The following is a 19091-nucleotide window of genomic DNA, read 5'->3' as shown; positions in this document are numbered from 1 at the left end:
AGCTACTTCTAATATATTAATATTTATTGCTCTTAAGTTAATTCAGAGTATAGCTTCTTCTAGTCACCAAACCATTTTGAAAATGCAAATAATGATACCACCATTACTTTTTTGGTCTTTTTTATTCCAAATACTCAATGCAACCTTTCATTGAATACCATTACTCCATTCATTCAATTTGATTTCATTGCCATTTCCTTATTTCTTCCTTGCTGGTTCCGGATCAGCTTCAGATGAAAAATGGAGTTCAAGAACTTTCCTATGTTTGCATTGAAAATTCTTCAATGACGTAGCTCAAATGAAAGTTCTCTCAATCCAAGAACTTTGCAGAGATGCTGACCTCCCTTCCAGGTGAATCCTGCCCAGGTTGGTCTGATAATCCTGGGCCAGCATAGAGTCCAGAAGCAGGACAGATGAGCAGAGGGGTTCCTCAGAGATCTGTTCCTCTCCAGCTCAGAGAGTCAGAATTGCAGCCAAGTGGCAGAGATAACAGTGTGAGGACAATCTCAAAGGTGAAACCAAGACAGAAATGGGAGAATGAATAGCAGAACTGTGACAGCTGACAGCAGGATGGGAATAGTTATAGAATGCAGTTCAGGACTGAGTCTTTGTATTTGTTCAATCAACATTTATTACATGTGCTCTGTATGCCAGGAACACAAATATGAATGAGAACTCTCTTGCCTTCATGGGAATCACAGGCCACAGAGGAGACTGTGACTGGGCATACTACCTTTAGATGGTGCCTGCACATGGCAGATTAAAAGAGCCACCTTGGGCTGCGCACAACCCAGAAAACTTAAGATATGCTGACATATCCTTCCTGGCATGGATGTGGGAAGAGGTGAAGTCATAGTAGGATGGCTCCTGACTTCTCTGTGGCTTTGAATCTTCTTAGAAAGAGCATTTTAAAAATCAGAGGTCGGAGTGAATTTTAGTACTTGTCCGTGAGCCTGGACTATGCAAGCTGGGCCTAGATGATGATTTGAGTAGAAGTGGTTGGGAGAGTGAAGAAAGAATGCAGCAAGTTATAAGAAAGTAAATTTGCCTTGATAATTGCATTTCCAGAGAACTAAGTAATAATATAAAACTTAAAAGGTTCCTAGAAGATGACTTCAAGGAATTATTCAGATTCTTTCCTAATTAGCAGTTGTAAGTCCTTATCTACCACAATTGACATGCATTTCTTCAGTATGAGCTCAAAGTGCTGTTTACTCATCTTACAGGAAATCTTATGTTTTTATTACCCCAGACTACCAACCAATCCTGCCTGATTCTTTCAAAAATCTATTCTAGCTTTCTTTATAAATTGTAGGCTATTTTCCTCAAACAATAACTACATGAGCAGCAAAATACAGGCAAGCTGCTTACTATGAATTACTGTTATATACCACCTTCCTATCCCATCAAGAAGAGTTAATAGCAATTTAAGACTATTAGAAGAATCACCAGCATTATCCTCAGTCTCAGCTTCATTAGACTGGCATTATGTGTGAATAATTTCTTCCATAAATTTCAATATATAAAGCTTTCTTAGCATCTGTATTGAAATAATATTGTTAAAAGCAGAGTAGGCTGGAGAGGTTCCTTGGTTGTTGGGATTCAATTTTAAATCTTACATGGTATGCCAGTATATCTGTATATCTGACAGGGATTAGTTACAGATAATAAAAATCACAGTAGCTCCTTGAATTAGAAAGAGATATAACACAAGAAATCAGAAGTTTCTAAAATCATTGGAAGGGCTGCATCAGACTTTAAGCTGGGCCTTTAGGCATATTTCATTGAATGCATGTTTTTAGCCTTTAAAAACTTCTCATCTAGCAGTTCAGAAACTGTATCAGCCTTTTTGCTATGGAAACAGAGGAGAGAGGAAAACAATCATTACTTCAATGCTAATGACAAAATCTCCATAGTATATTGGACCAACAGGAAGGAAGCAGCTAGTATTTATTGAGCATCTGCTATGTGCCAAGTATTGTTCTAGGTGTCTTTGATGTATCTTTTTATTAAATCCTTATTAACAACCTTTTCAAGTTGGTAATATCACCCATCTCAAAGATAAAGAAACTAAGATTCAGAAACGTCAAGTGGTGTATACACAGGTAGAAAGTGATAGAAACAGAATTCAGATTCAGATCTGCTGCCTCCAGAATTGGTTAGACCTGTTGTCCAACATTAGTTGTTAATTCAAAGTCCTATTTGGTGGCATCCAAAGTTCTGATTCAACATTTAGTAACTACATCCAGCATGCTAGTTTACTCAGCCACTGAGAGATGTTTTATAATTCACTTTTCTTCTATTTGATCCACAAGGATGTGGTTTTTAAAAGCAGACACTTGTTTTAAACAAGTACCACAGGGGGCAAACAAGCCAGCAAGTAGTTTCTACCTTAGGCTAAAATAATCTTGTTCATGTCACTTGACCCAGAACTTTGCAGTCTCAGCCAGTACTTTTCTAGATCTTAAGAAGATCAAAAATTATTTTCCATGGAAATTCATGATCTATAGGCAGGCAGTTGTTTTGTCCACATATACACATGTGTGTGTCTTCTAAGAATTACGTATCTGATCTTTAGACATACACAGAATGATGGTATATGAGTTTTCTGTTTGCTGCTGTAACAAGTTAACACAAACTTGGTGGCTTAGGACAACAGGAATTTATTATCTTGCAATTCTGTAAGTCAGAATGGTTGCCTTAAATCCTTTCAAAACCAAACAGTATATTGATCCTAAATAAACACACAAAACATGAAGACATACTGTATTTCACTTTTAGTTTCAGCTAGCTTCTCTCCATAGATAATATCTGAATGGAGAACAAAAGGCAAACATTAATCAAGGCAAACTCTTGATTAATCTGTTTTTTAAAAAATTTTTATTAAGGTATTATTGATATACACTCTTATGAAGGTTTCACATGAAAAAACAATGTGGTTACTACATTTACCCATATTATCAAGTCCCCACCCATACCCCAATGCAGTCACTGTCCATCAGTGTAGTAAGATGCCAGATTCACTTTTTGCCTTCTCTGTGCTACACCGTTTTCCCTGTGATCCCCCACACCATGTGTACTAAACATCCCTCAATCCCCTTCTCCCTCCCTCCCCACCCACCCTCCCACACCCCTCCCCTTTGGTAACCACTAGTTCCTTCTTGGAGTCTCTGAGTCTGCTGCTGTTTTTTCTTTCAGTTTTGCTTCATTGTTATACTCCGCAAGTGAGGGAAATCATTTGGCACTTGTCTTTCTTTGCCTGGCTTATTTCACTGAGTATAATGTCCTCCAGCTCCATCCATGTTGTTGCAAATGGTAGGATTTGTTTCTTTCTCCATCCATGTTGTTGCAAATGGTAGGATTTGTTTCTTTCTTATGGCTGAATAGTATTCTGTTGTGTATATGTACCACATCTTTATCCATTCATCTACTGAGGGACACTTAGGTTGCTTCCATTTCTTGGCTATTGTAAAAAGTGCTGCGATAAACATAGGGGTGCATATGTCTTTTTGAATCTAAGAAGTTGTATTCTTTGGGTAAATTCCAAGGAGTGGGATTCCCGGGTCAATTGGTATTTCTATTTTTAGTTTTTTGAGGAACCTCCATATTGTGTTCCACAATGGTTGAACTAGCTTACACTGCCACCAGCAGTGTAGGAAGGTTCCCCTTTCTCCGCATCCTTGCCAGCATTTGTTGTTCTTAAGTCTTTTCGATGCTGGCCGTCCTTCTGGTGTGAGGTGATATCTCATTGTGCTTTTAATTTACATTTCCCTGATGATTAATGATGTGCAGCATCTTTTCATGTGTGGTGTTGGCCATCTGAATTTCTTCTTTGGAGAACTGTCTCTTCATATCCTCCGCCCATTTGTTAATTGGGTTATTTGCTTTTTGGGTGTTGAGGCGTGTAAGTTCTTATTATATTTTGGATGTTAACCCCTTGTCAGATATGTCATTTACAAATATATTCTCCCATACTGTAGGATGCCTTTTTGTTCTGTGATGGTGTCCTTTGCTGTACAGAAACTTTTTAGTTTGATGTAGTCTCATGAGTTCATTTTTTATTTTGTTTCCCTTTCTTGAGGCAATCTCCTGTTCTTTTACAATCTTTGCTTGGCCATATGAAACCATTTCTTCATTTACATTCAATGGAAAAACTTCAAAAACTTTGTCTGTTCATCTCACATAGGTGGCTATTCCTGTGATGATTATGGATCTATCCGTGCATAAAGTATTGTTGGCAGCCAGTCATCCCATTTGCCTTTCAGCTCTGAGAGCTGAAGTTAATGAGTGACCCATTGAATTCAAGGCCCATTGTTGCATCCATACTAACTAGCCATTAAAAGTGATGTTACAGAATATTTAGTGACATGGAAAAATATTTACAATGTAGTGATAAATAAAATGGGGAAGTTATAAAATAAGGTATAGTGTTTGATACCATTTTTTGGGAAAAAAAATGTTCACAAATAGAAAAAGGCCTGGAAGAATCCACAATCTATTTATTGTAGTTTCTACAATAAAAATATATTGCTTTTGTAATAGAAATAAAAAAATTATTGTTTATTTAGAGATCTAATGGTAGTAAATACCTCCTGAGTCAGAACTTGTGTTGATCGAACCCAGGAAAGGCTGATGAGGAACTTCTGTGGACTTGGTGATGGTGGGACTCACTTGACTAGGCCAAACTGTGAGGCTTACATTGGGAAGCAGGGACATAGCTACTAACCTCACCCTGGTGATGCTTATCCAACACTCTTCCTAAGTGGTCAAGGATGGTTTAACTAAGAAAAAGAGGTACATATTACTTAAGAGATAGTCCCAGTTATACCTGAGATATTTAATATTAAAAGAAGTATGAGAGACCTAGCAGGGAAATAGAGCTAGAGGCAGAAAACCTAAATAAACAAATTCTCTTAAAGCCAAACTGCACACCCTGATGTTTCATTATTCTTGAAGTATTACTCATGATCTTTAAGTATTTTAGTGGATAAGGCTCCCTGTTTGACTTACTGGCCATTTAAATCCATTTATTTACATTACTTTTGTTCTTAACAAAACTGCTTCATTAAAAAAAAACTTCATTAATTTAACAAACATTTATTGAACATCCATCTCATGCCAAGCCGTGTTAGATGCTGTAAATATAAAAATTAATAGTGCCTAATTTAATACCCATGGGGTTAAAACCCTCACAGATCTAGTGGGAGAGAAAGATAAAAACCCAGCTGTGATTTAATACAATAAATTCTATGGGCCTGGGGAAGTTTTCAGAGGTGATATTTAATCTGAGCCTTAAAGAATGAGCAGGAATTTACCAGGTGAAAAAGGAGGAAGAGTATTCCATAAAAGTGTATGTAAAAACTCAAGGACATGAAAAATAGTGACATATTCAAAGAGTTCCCTATAGTTTGGAATAGCCAGAACTTTTGTGCATGTGGAGGACAAGCAGAGGATGAGGCTGTGATAGTTAATACCATGTGTCAACTTGGCTGAAGATTATTCTGGATGTTTCCATGAGGGTATGTTTTAATGAGATTTACATGTAAATTGGTGGATTTGAGTAAAGCAGATTGCCCTCCATAGTGTGGGTAGGCCTCATAGAGTCAGTTGAAGGCTTTAATACAAAAGACTGACATACCCGGAGAAGGAAATTCTGCCAGCAGACTATGTGGACTTGAACTGCAACTCTACTCTGAGTCTCCAACTTGTTGTCCTATCCTGAAGATTTTGGACTTGCCAGCTGCCACAATCACAAGCTAATTAATTCCTTAAAATAAATCTCTTTATGTATATGTATACATGTTACATCCCACTGATTCTGTTTCTCTGGAGAACCCTAACTAATACACAGGGTAAATGCAAAGAGTTCTTTCAAATGTTTTTGCAGTCTGAATTATCAAGGGAAGCAAGGGTTTTAGTTATCTAAGACTACCATTGATTGAGCAGTGATATTAAGAGATAAGAAGTAGATAACTGAGCCTATAAGATCCTATAGAGATGTTAGTTGTCTTAACATCATTCCCCATTCTTTTCCATGTCTCCCTCTTCTTGGTCTTCAAATCCATTCCATTCCATCCAACAAACATTTATTGAGTGCCAGTATGTGTCAGGCATTGTTAGTGACTGAGGATATAATGGTGAGAAAGTCTCCAGTCAGAAGTGTACCATCTGGTGGAAAGGCAGGATCTAAATGAATGAATGCAGTAGGGCACAGAGATGGAAGAGGCAAGGAAAGACTTTGCAAAGGAGGAAGTAACACTTGAGCAAACCACTGGAGCATAAATGTGAGCTTAACAGGTAGACAAGGGCAGAAATGGGGAGGAGCAGGTCATTCCAGGCAGACAGAATAATGTGAAAAAAGAATTAAATTTATTGAGCATTTGCTTAGTACCAGATACTAAGTGTTTTGTGCATATTAGCTGATTTAATATTCTACCCAATGAGATAATACTATTGTAGGTTAAGTTGCCCAAGGTCACTTATTTAATAAGTTATGTAGCTAGGGTTCAAATCTGGATTCAGTATTTACTTTAAAAAAAGTGTCCAGCCTTGTGCCACTCTCTGTCTTCCTTAGTCATGCAGCACCTCATAGATTCATTAAATCTTAAAGCAAAAAAGGCCCTTAGGTAATCTAGTCAAGTGGTTCTTGCACAAGAAAATTATACATTAGGATTACTGGGGAGGTTTTAAAAATTAGCATTGTCCCTTCTCCCCCAACAACACTGGAAGAACCACTACTTTTTTCCCCCTTTTCTTTCTTTCTTTTTTATATTTCTAAAAATTGTTGTAAAATATACATAACACAAACCCTACCATATTAAGTATTTTTAGATACAATTCAGTGGCATTAATTACACCCATTATGTTGTGCGACCAAAACCACTATTTCCAAAAGGTTTTCATCACTCCAAACAGAAACTCCATAGCTTTTAAGTATAACTCTTGATTTTCCCTCCACTCCAGCCCCTGGTAACCCCAAATCTATTTTCTGATTTCATTAATTTCCCTAATATAAATAACTTTTGTAAGTGGAATCATACAATGTGTCCTTTTGTGTTTGTCTTATTTCAGTTAGCATATGGTCTTTAAAGTTCATTCATGTTGGACTATTCCTTCATTAGAATTCATTCCTTTTTATGGCTGAATAATATTTGATTGTATGGATATACCACATTTTAAAAATCCACTCAGAAACACACACTGAAGGAACTGCTACTTTTTTTTTTAAATAATTATTTTTTATTGAAGGGTAGTTGATGCACAGTATTACATTACATTAGTTTCAGGTGTACAACACAGTGATAAAACATTTATATACATAATTCTAGGTTCCAGCTATCACCCTACCAAGCTGTTACAATATCTTGACTATATTCCTTATGCTATACATTACATCCCGGTTACTTATTTATTTTACCATTGGAAGTCTGTCCTTTTTTTTTTTTTTTTTTTGTGAGGGCATCTCTCATATTTATTGATCAAATGGTTGTTAACGACAATAAAATTCTGTATAGGGGAGTCAATGCTCAATGCACAATCATTAATCCACCCCAAGGCTAATTTTCGTCAGTCTCCAATCTTCTGAGGCATAACAAACAAGTTCTTACATGTAGAACAAATTCTTACATAATGAATAAGTTACATAGTGAACGGAACTGCTACTTTTGAAAACAAAGTCATACACAAAGAGAATAAAGTTACAAAAGGAGGCAGATGCTAAGTACAGGTGGCACAGGGAAAAGACCCAGAGGAGTGAAAATGTGTACAATTTATGTGGATGGCAAAAGGCTAGGTTTTAGGGTGGGAATCTCAGCAGCAGGGTGGTCATGTGATTAAGGCTGTTTTATTTTTCACAAACATATTTTGTCATCATCACTCCTATTACCTATCACAGAACTTACAAGTTTATGAAAATAAACATAATTTCTTTTATTCTGAGAGCAGAATTTGATTCTGACAGTGCTAAGGCTTTGTAATTTAAGGCAATGAGGTATCATTTTTCCTGAGATCATTTGTATGAATAAGTGGTAGCTACTTCTGGGCTAGAATGTCAGACAGTGATCTCTGTAGGGAATAGAAGTAAAATTGAAAAGGGAAAGAGGAAGGGGATTGGGAAGAATACAGAGTGAGAGAAACAGAGAGAGTATAGAATAATTTCGGGTAATGTGTGACAAAGTTCCAGACAAATATTTGGAACAAATTCTTTTCAACAATAGAACCTACTGATGTTCTCCACATGGCCTACCTGGTGCCCTTCACAGAATGTGTTCTATTATATCTACATAACTAGTTTCTAGAGTAAATACCTTAATTTACCCTTCTTTTAAGTTCTTTCAGCTCAAAGTGAGGTAGGCTATTAGCTTTCTCCAAGTTTTTAGTTTTCCACCCTTCCAAAACCTCCTAAGGTTTCACTTCCTCTCAAAGTTGAGTTAACCCATGTTTAGTGCTTAGCACACTGTCTGTACAAATGTAAATATCAGTATGTCTGGTTATTGATGGTATTGCTATTACTGACTTCTTCCATCTTATGTTTTCACTGGACTTTAGAGCCATTAGTTTTGCCTTTTTAAATTCTATTTGTTTCCTCATTCTTGTTTTTATTCTAATTCTGATTGTTTCATTGGAGTCCTGAAAATGTTGCTATGATCTCTGGGTAAATCAAGGTCTCTTTCTGATAGTCCATTGCAAAAATGCTTTAAGTGTTAAGAGGGAAATGATTATGTGCCTTATTTTGTTTGTCAAGCAATAATCTGAAGCAATATGAGTGATAATTTTATTTCACTTTCTGCCATTACATATGGTTATCTGTCCTGCATAACACATCTAATTCAAAATAATTCTGTCCAGATTCCACTCAAATTTCTTTTTATATTTTTACAGAGATAACATTCATTGGTTTATCATAGGAGACTACTAGACTGTATATCTCCTCTTTTGTTATTTTTTCCTTGTGACTTTGCCTGTGGTGGGTTTCTATACATCTATTTTATTGAAGTCTGGTACAATTAATTTTTCCTGCAGTCCCTTTTTAAGTCTGCATAAAACTGTTCAGGTTCATGATTTGATTATAGGATTGGTTCATTTTGATCATTTGCTACTTCCATACAATGTGAATATTATCACACCTCCTAAGGGTAAACATTTAATTTTCTCATGATAAATTCCCCAAGTCCTAAGTGTGCCTGATGTAAGAAAGGGCATTTCTACTTTGTTACTTCACACTTATTATCATTATTCTTGTCTCTCAAACTCTACTTTCATTAGTTCATTTAAGACTTAATTTTCTAGTTCAAGAGGCAGATGCTGAGAAGCACATTCTTTTTCCTTTACATCAGTGAACCTTTACACAAAGATACAGGCTCAAAGACTGTTGACAAAGCACAAGCAAACTTAAATGCTGCTTCTAGTCCATCGTGAGTTGCAGTAGGGAAGGGAGAGAAGAATCCCTTTACAAGGAGGGGTGTTAAAGGTTATGCAAGGCACGGTTCAGCATGAGTATGGGTAGAATCATGCTGACAACTTTTGGAGCCTCAGAATATGGGCCCCTTTTCATCAGTTTAGAGGGAGGAATAGCTTCTCTCAGCAGGTCTCAAAAGGTTCATTTAACAGCACAGATCCTATGCATGTCTTGATGACTCATGATAGCCTATAAAGATCTTTCCATGTCAATAAGGATCTGCATTGTCGTTTTTAATGGATGCATAGCATAGTATTCCATTGTATGGTCATTGTAGTAAGCCACAGTGAACTCTCCTATTCACATATTTTTTTCCACATTTTTTGTATGCTCTTTTTCTTAAATAACAGATGAACATTTTGTTTTAGTTTGTAATTTAATTTTTTGAACAATATGATTCAAAAATAAAAATAAAAAAATGTCTACAATACAAAGGTTTCCTTCCATTCTTTTTCCTTGTCCCACCCCAATGATTATTAGTTTCCCTTGTATCTTTCCATAATTTCTTTATATTATACAAGCCAATATAAATATATACTCTTTTTTCCTTTTTTTATACATAAGGTAAAAAAGCATCTTTTGATCATCTCATTAGGGTAAAATTTTAGGAGTGGTATTGCTGAATTAAAGGGTAGTTTCAGTTAAAATCTTGATACATACTGTCCAACTGCTCATCAGAAAGTTTGGTACACACCAATAGTGCAGGAATGTCACCAAGTTCATTTTATTTATTTTCCAATTTCGATGTATCTGTATATCTGAAAGTGTCTGGGGAGCACTGAATAAATGTTAAAAATCATTATAATTTGTAATACAAGGCTAATTCTGGTATTATATAGAAGTGACTGCACAAAAGACTCGATTTATCTATTTATAATTTATAATATAGATACATGGACACAATGGGAAGGAAGGTTTTGATCTAAGTTGTTATTTTTTATTTTTCTATGTTTTTCTTATTGGATGGGTGGAGAGACAGGTAGGAATGAAAAGATGGAAAAATATCGGTTGTTTGTGATGTAAAGATAGAAAATAGGGCTGAATGAGACAAAGAATAAACAGAATGAGAAATAGGGGCAGACCTAAGATGAGAGTGAAAAAGGATAGACAATTTCATTGGGCCTCATACATCTGATGAGGCATATTGCCAGATCATCTCTTCCTATTAATTAAAAAAAAAAAACCTACTGAATTGGTGCATATGATTATACTAGAAATTAAGACTAAATTTCAATGGAATGAATATGTACATTTGTCTTTTTTTTCTTCTTCAGTAGAATTGATTATCTGAAGAAATGGATACTTCTTCCTCCAAGAAATATCCAGTTAAAAAACGGGTGAAAATACATCCCAACACAGTGATGGTGAAATACACTTCTCATTATCCCCAGCCTGGGGATGATGGATATGAAGAAATTAATGAAGACTACAGAAATTTTATGGAAGAAAATCCAAAAAAAGGCCTGCTGAGTGAAATAAAAAGAAAAGGAAGAGCTTTCTTTGGAACGACTGATACCCGACCTCCACCAAAAGAAGACCCAATGACCAATGAGACTGGACAATTCCAGAGCTTTGCAGAAAAAAATATTTTTCAGTCCAGAAAAATGTGGATAGTGCTGTTTGGATCTGCTTTGGCTCATGGATGTGTAGCTCTTATCACTAGGCTTGTTTCTGATCGTTCTAAAGTTCCATCTCTAGAACTGATTTTTATCCGTTCTGTCTTGCAGGTCTTATCTGTGTTAGTGGTGTGTTACTACCAGGAGGCCCCCTTTGGACCTAGTGGATATAGATTACGACTCTTCTTTTATGGTGTGTGCAATGTCATCTCTATCACCTGTGCTTACACATCATTTTCAATAGTTCCTCCCAGCAATGGGACCACTATGTGGAGAGCCACAACCACGGTCTTCAGTGCCATTTTGGCCTTTTTACTTGTAGATGAGAAAATGGCTTATGTTGATATGGCTACAGTTGTTTGCAGTATCTTAGGTGTTTGTCTCATCATGATCCCCAACATTGCTGATGAAGACAATTCTTTGTTAAATGCCTGGAAAGAAGCCTTTGGGTACACTATGACTGTCATGGCTGGACTGACCACCGCTCTTTCCATGATAGTATACAGATCCATTAAGGAGAAGATCAGCATGTGGACTGCATTGTTTACCTTTGGTTGGACTGGGACAGTCTGGGGGGTATCTACTATGTTTGTTCTTCAAGAACCTATCATCCCATTAGATGGAGAAACCTGGAGTTATCTCATTGCTATATGTGTCTGTTCTACTGCAGCATTCTTAGGAGTTTATTATGCCTTGGACAAATTCCATCCAGCTTTGGTCAGCACAGTACAACATCTGGAGATTGTGGTAGCCATGGTCCTGCAGCTTCTAGTGTTACATATATTTCCTAGTGTTTATGATGTTTTTGGAGGGGCCATCATTATGATTAGTGTTTTTGTCCTTGCTGGCTATAAACTTTACTGGAGGAATTCAAGAAGGCAGGATTATCAGGAAATAGTAGACTCTCCCATTAAATGAATACCTGGTTATTATCTTGTTATCATTCAGTTATTAACAGGTACACTGCCATTTTAATGTTCACCTATAAATGTCTTTTGTGTATAACTGACAGAGTGCTATGTATTAAATAAGTAATTTATGAAGATGTAGAAAAATTTATTCTAATACATAAAGAAATACTAAATATGTGAAACATTGTGAATCTGGTGTCTTTACTGTTACTAACAAAAGGTAATTGTGGTAGAAGGAGAATGCTAATTTTTATCACTTAAGAACATAAGACTTGAAGAAATGACCTCTTTCAGATTGACCTTCTTGGTCCTAAGTTTCAAAAATTAGAAAATGTTCATGCCAATATTCTACAAATGTTCAACAAAAATTCTTCAATATTTAACATCTTCATTGTGAAAAGCACACTGTAACGCTGAAATGCTGAGTACCAAGCCCTGCTTTCATGTACTTGCAATAGGAAACTAGAGGTGATTGGGCTGGGTGAAGGAGATTGAGTTGAGTCAAAAAAGAGGGAACAAAGGAAAGGAGCTGGTTTTTCACTGACAATGGTGGGGTCCTACCTTATATCAGGTATGGAAGACCAGAGGTGTGGTGGTGGGAGACCTAATGTTGAAGCAGGGTCCACTTATCTTCAGTGGTACAGATCTCTTCCAAAACTGCCCTTGTTTATGACTTTGTAGCAGGTACATGTGTGAGCAGCAGGAAATGTACTCCTTACCCTGAGAAAGACTCTAACAGTAACATAGTAGCAGAAAATCAATACAACATGGTGTCCAGAGGGTCTTTTCAAAATGGCCTGTAAGTCTGTAAAAGCATATAAGGTTGCATTAATTGGGGTCTAATTTGAGCAATTCTTGCTAATTTAGAACATACAAATGTTGACATGGTACTGGTTATTAAGCTATTGCTACTCTTGAGCTCTGTTAGTTCCAAATTCATACTTCCATACTTTCCTCTTTCTGTTATGACTTAGACCCTGCAAACTACATTTTTCCTATCCCGACTGAACTCTCACTTGGTTCCACTAATAAAGGGCATTAGAGGGAGACTAGAAGGCAGAAAAGGGGAGAAAGGACTTCCAACTTCCCGTTTGCTTGTGGTTTTTGCCACTGTTGCACCAACAACAAGTAATAGCCTTTTGCTCTACAGCATCAGCTGATCTCAGCCTTGAGCTTCTTTTGGCACTCCTCCAGTCCCCAGCCAGCTTCTTCATATCCCTCTCAGCAGTAGCAAGACCAACTAGACAGCATCTTCTCAGGGATGTGAGCTACAGCTCAGCTGGGTCATTTCTCTGAGCTTCTGAGACCTGGTAGTCTTTACTTTTTGCTATTGCTTACATTTTTAGTCATCCCGTCTGTTCCATCCAGTAAGTCCTCTTTTTCTCAGGCCTAGGGGCAGTAGCTGCTCTCCAGAGTTATCAGCCATGGCCACGTTAGTGTTCCCTTTTTGCTTTTTCAGTCCATCAACATCCAATACTAGATTCTTTCTGTTGTAATAGTATCTTGTGGTTTCTGTTTTCTTGACTAATGTGTCCAAATCTTCCCCAAAGGAACCTGAAGTCATTAGTAGAGTGTCTATGCTTTTGGGAAAATGTTAACATTCAGATTTTCCAGGAATTACTAGACACTGGATCTCAACAGTAATTATCCAAATTAAAGCACAGAAAAAGATTTGGGAAAAAAAAAAAAAAGAACAGAGCCTAGAATGACCTGTACTAAGGACTAAGAAGTCCAGTATAAATGTAGTTACAGCCCCAGAAGAGGAGAGAGAAAGAATGGGACAGAAAAAAATATCTGAAGAAATATTTACCAAAAGTTTTCCAAACCTGATAAAAGGAAACAACCACCAGCAATCCACAGATCCAGGTAAATAATGAACTCCAATCAGCAAAAATACAAAGAAAACCACACCTAGAAACATAGTGTAACTGCTGATAAATAAAGACAGAGAAACAAAATCTTAAAAGCAGCCAGAGAAAAAGACATGACATTCAGGAAAACAATGATAAGAATTACAGCTGGACACAGAGAAGACCAGTAATGACTACAACATCTTACTATGCTGAAGGACAGTGACTGCAATGAGGCTGGATGGGGACTTGATAATATGGGTGAACGTTGAAACCATAATGTTGCTCATGTAAAACCTTAATAAGATTGTGTATCAATGATACCTTAATTAAATATAAATAAAACAATCTGAAAACAGGAAAAAAAGAATTACAGCTGGCTTCTCATAAGAAACAATGGAGGCCAGAAAACAACAGAATGACATTTAAAGTGCTGAAAGAAAACCCTTTGATGGCTTCTCATTGCCTATAGGGTAAAGTCCATAACCTGCTATTGCTTATATTTTTAGTCATCTTCTGTTATAGCAATATTCTACTATTGTGTAATACTTTTCTTATGCAGGCTCCTCTATGTGGAAAGCCCTTCTCTTCTTTGCCTACATAATTGCCTAACTAGCCTGATCATGCAACTCCCCCTCACCCTCTGGCTTAATGTCCCCCTGTACATATCTATTGCTCTATTTACTATATTAATAATAAACATGGTTAAATTTCATTCTCTGACTCTTGATTTGAGCTCCTTTAAGTTTCAGACTGATCTTTAGATCTCCAGTACCTATTGTAGTGCCTACTACAGAATAGACTCTGTTGGGAGCCACACAAAGGCAACAAGATGGCCACTGAAACAACAAGACGGCCACAGTTCATGAGGTTCCTGCTTCACTTCCTGGAGATTAGCTGCAAGCCCGCGCGCGCCAACAAGAAAGCCCGCGCGCGCCAAGAGATACTCTTCTCCCCCTCCTTCCCCATTATCATATACCAATCAGAATGTAACTCGCTGCGCCATCCCTGCTATGCAGCCAATCCCCTGCTTACAAGTATCCTATGGCCCACTCTGCCCCTGAACACTGGTGTATATCTACCCCCGTCTTACAATAAAATTTGAAGGCTTGATCAGAATACTGTCTTGCCTTCGCTCTTCTCTCGCCCCCATTTTCTTCCAGGTCAGATCCCCTTCGTCTCCACAAATAACTAGGTCCCGCTGGACGGGACAAGTGGCGCCCAACGTGGGGCTCGAGGCGCGGATCCTTCGCAGGCGGACCCCCGAGTAAGATATCGTCTGGCCAGACCCCTTCTTGATGAAACAATAGGAGACGCCTTTCGCCGCTCACGGAAGCCGTCGTCCCTGGTGAGTACCGGCCGCCTTACAAGAAAATGGGAACTAAATTAAGTAAAGAAGCGGTCTTCATAGGAGACCTAAAAAGTTCACTTAGGGAGAGAGGAGTTCGAGTTAAAAAGAAAGACTTGGTAAAGTTTTTTATTTTTGTTGATGAAGTCTGTCCGTGGTTTATCATTAATGGCCCCGAAATTCATCCTAAAAAATGGCAGAAAGTAGGTAGAGATTTAAATGATTATCTTATCAAAAACGGCCCTGACTCTGTTCCTGTTTCAGTATTTTCCTATTGGGGTCTTATCAGAGATATTGTTGAAAATACTGACCCTGATAAACGCCAACTCTTGTCAGTGGCAGAATATTGCCTCCGCCCCCTATCTCGGGCGGCCTCAAAATCGTCTCTTTCGAGTGATCCCCCTGCCCCAAAATCAGCTAAATCCCCCTCCCCTAGCCCGACACCATCTTTGCTCGGTGCCCTCCATGATACCCCTCCCAAATGTTGCATTTATCCGCCTCTCCCTCGAGATTCGGACTTTGTCGATACACAAAAGGTTTTTCCAGTCGTGACTAAGAGCCAAAATGGCGAGCCTTTAGATCCGAGAGACGCGGCTGAACTAGAAGACGAAGCGGCCAAGTATCACAACCCAGATTGGCCCCTTGCCGCCCCGTCGCTTAACCCCCCTTCTTACACACCCCCAGTTTTGAAAAGAGCCTCTTACACTCCCTCTATTCAGCCTCCCAATGTTTGCGCCCCGGCCTTTTTGCCCCCGTCGGCCCCTCCGCTACCCCCTCCGGCTCCCGGTCCTGTTGGCCCCCCTACCAGCACTGAAGACCTAATAGCACAGATAGTAGAACAAAGAATAACTTGCCATCTCCAAAAATTAGTTGTCTCCCAACCAGTTCGTCCCGCATTATATTCGCAAAGGGGCCTCTCTAAGAAACCGCTTACAGCCACAAAACCTAAAAAACAACCTAAAAAACTGCTCTTTCCTGTTCTTACCCGGGCCTCCGCCCGCTCTGGCCCCACCTCCACAACACATAGCCCGGAGGAGGGCGATCTTGAAAGCGATAGCGAAGACGCCCCTGCTGCTCAGGAAATAGAAAGTGAGGGAGAAGAGCAGGCTGAGCCAGAGCCGGCCGAGCCTGCTGATGGCCCTAGAGAATTTCACAAAATCCATTTCAAAAGCTTAAAAGAGCTGAACGCGGCTGTTAAAGCTTATGGCCCCAATGCCCCTTTTACCCTTTCTGTTCTTGATTCGCTGTCTCGAGGAGGACATTTACTCCCAGGTGAATGGCTGCGTATAGTCCAGGCTGTGCTTACCCGTGGTCAGTTTTTAACTTGGAAGGCAGATTTTGCTGACCGCTGTCAGACCATCGCTGCTGCCAATGTAAAAGACCCTCATTCCCCAACAGCGTCCTGGACTTTTGATAAGCTTACAGGACAGGGCAGATATATCTCTGAAACCAGGCAGCAGCGCCTTCCCCTTGGTCTTTTATCTCAAGTGAAAGATGCCGCTTTGGGCGCTTGGATATCACTTCCTGCTTCCGGGACTGCTAACACTCCTCTAACTAAGATCACTCAAAGCTCGCAAGAAGACTATAGCGAATTTGTTAGCAGACTGTTAGAGGCCGCCGAAAGGACCCTTGGTTCCGCGGCTGCCAATGATAAGATTGTAAAACAGCTAGCCTATGAAAACGCCAATTCGGCATGTCGAGCCGTCCTCCGCGGTAAGACTCGAGACAAAACTCTTGATGAAATGCTGAGAATGTGTAGAGATGTTGATCCTTTTACATCCAAAGTCCAAGCCCTTTTAGCTGTAGGTGCCGCTGTTCAAACTCCCCCGGCTTCTTATCCTCCTTCCTTCCCCAGGGGCGCACCGCCTATGCGTAACTGCTTTAAATGTGGACAGCCAGGCCATTTCGCTCGCCAATGCCCTACCACAGCTCCTCCTCCTAGAGTTGGGTCAGTCCCCGGTATTTGCCCTCGCTGCCATAAGGGGCGGCACTGGGCCAAAGAGTGCCGTAACAATCCAACAAATCCTTTTTACAGTACCACAAATCCTTTCACCCCCCCTTTTCAGGGAAACGGGCTGAGGGGCCAGCCCCGGGCCCCCCAGCCAATTCCATTTCAGCCGGCCTCGGGGAACAGCCTAGCTGTAGCACTCCCGCCCTCTATCGGGCCACACCCGGGAGTGCAGGACTTGACCTCTGTGCCTCCTCCTCAACAATATTAACGCCTGAAGAGGGAATTACAATTATTTCCACAGGAATTTATGGCCCACCTCCCAAAGATACTTATTTTCTAATTTTAGGGCGAGCTTCCACCACAATAAACGGCCTTATTGTCCACCCTTCCTTAGTTGACAATGACTATACTGGAGAAATAAAAATTCTTGCTAGTGCCCCCCAGTGCCCTGTCAGCATTATGAAAGGTCAGCGCCTTGCGCAGGCGCTCCCCCTCCCTTTAAGTACATCTCACCCTGCTATTCATAAGCAGCGAGGCTCCTCTACCCCAGGTTCTTCAGACTTATATTGGATCCAAGCTATTACTAAAGAACGCCCCACTCTTAAACTTAAGATCCAAGGAAAAGTATTTGAAGGAATTTTAGATTCGGGGGCCGACTCTACGGTCATATCTCAGGCTTCATGGCCCTCCAGCTGGCCCTTACACGCTTCCTTGACCCATCTACAAGGAATTGGGCAGTCAAGAAACACCTTACAGAGCTCACAGTTATTAAACTGGGAAGATGAAGAAGGAAATACCGGATTCATTCAACCCTTCGTAGTTCCTGGGTTGCCGGTAAATCTTTGGGGAAGAGATATCCTTTCTCAAATGAAGGTCATCATGTGTAGCCCTAATGAAGTTGTAACACAGCAGATGCTTTCACAGGGTTACCTCCCTGGTCAGGGGTTGGGCAAACTAAAACAGGGAGATCCCAACCCGATACTGGCCACGCCTAAGATAGACCGCTCAGGTTTAGGGTTTGAAAAACATTTTTCGTAAGGGCCGTTGCTCCTCCTGCACTCCAGGCAGACAAGATTACTTGGAAAAGTGATGTTCCTGTCTGGATCGATCAATGGCCCCTTACCACTACAAAATTAAATGCAGCCATAGAGTTAGTGCAGGAACAGCTGGCTGCTGGACATATTGAACCTTCTACATCCCCTTGGAACACCCCAATCTTTGTAATCCAAAAGAAATCAGGCAAGTGGAGGCTCCTACAAGACCTCAGGGCGGTTAATAAGACTATGGTCTCTATGGGCGCATTACAACCGGGAATTCCCTCTCCAATAGCCATCCCTAAAGGGTATGTCAAATTAGTAATTGATCTAAAAGATTGCTTTTTCTCCATACCTTTGCATCCTGATGATTGCAAACGTTTTGCCTTTAGTATACCCATTACCAATTGTGTAGGGCCTTCTCCCCGGTTTCAGTGGAGAGTTCTCCCACAAGGAATGGCCAACAGCCCCACTCTTTGCCAAAAGTTTGTAGCCCAGACTATAGACCCCTTTAGGTTGCTCTTCCCCACTTTGTATATTATCCATTATATGGATGATATTCTTCTTGCCAGTCCTGACCAGCAACAGCTCTATGCGGCCAGTCAACAGCTAGTCACTGCCCTCCGAGATCGAGGACTACAAATTTCCCCAGAAAAAGTCCAGGTCCACCCCCCCCAACTTTTTTTAGGCTTTGAATTATTTTCTAATAAAATCCTCACTCAAAAAATTCAGTTAAAGAGAAGCTCCTTAAACACTCTTAATGATTTTCAGCGTCTGCTAGGAGACATCAACTGGCTCAGGCCTTATTTAAAGCTGACCACCGGAGAGTTAAAGCCCTTGTTTGATGTCCTACGTGGAGACCCTGATCCCTCCTCCCCCCGCTCGCTTTCATCAGAAGCACAAAGGGCATTAACCATTGTAGAG

At 39.6% G+C, this 19091-nt stretch overlaps 1 protein-coding gene across 5 annotated transcripts in view; it reads left to right on the top strand.

Annotated features, from left to right (window-relative positions):
* Positions 1–13233, top strand: part of SLC35G2 (solute carrier family 35 member G2) — a 38754-nt gene extending 25521 nt beyond the window's left edge. For 2 of the 5 annotated variants that reach the window (XM_036877254.2, XM_036877253.2), the window contains one exon: positions 10735–13233. In XM_036877254.2, coding sequence (XP_036733149.2) covers positions 10753–11991 — 1239 coding nt within the window. In that variant the 5' untranslated portion in view covers positions 10735–10752 and the 3' untranslated portion in view covers positions 11992–13233. Of the gene's footprint in view, positions 1–227; positions 557–10731 lie in introns of those variants that run through there. The other 3 variants (XM_036877255.2, XM_036877252.2, XM_057498038.1) reach the window with 2 other exon arrangements.
* Positions 13234–19091: the final 5858 nt, after the last annotated feature.

Source organism: Manis pentadactyla, chromosome 1, assembly GCF_030020395.1.
Source record: "Manis pentadactyla isolate mManPen7 chromosome 1, mManPen7.hap1, whole genome shotgun sequence".
In the NCBI taxonomy this organism is placed as follows: Eukaryota; Metazoa; Chordata; class Mammalia; order Pholidota; family Manidae; genus Manis; species Manis pentadactyla.
The sequence above is the reverse complement of the archived record's forward strand: the minus strand, read 5'-3'. Positions and strand labels throughout refer to the sequence as shown.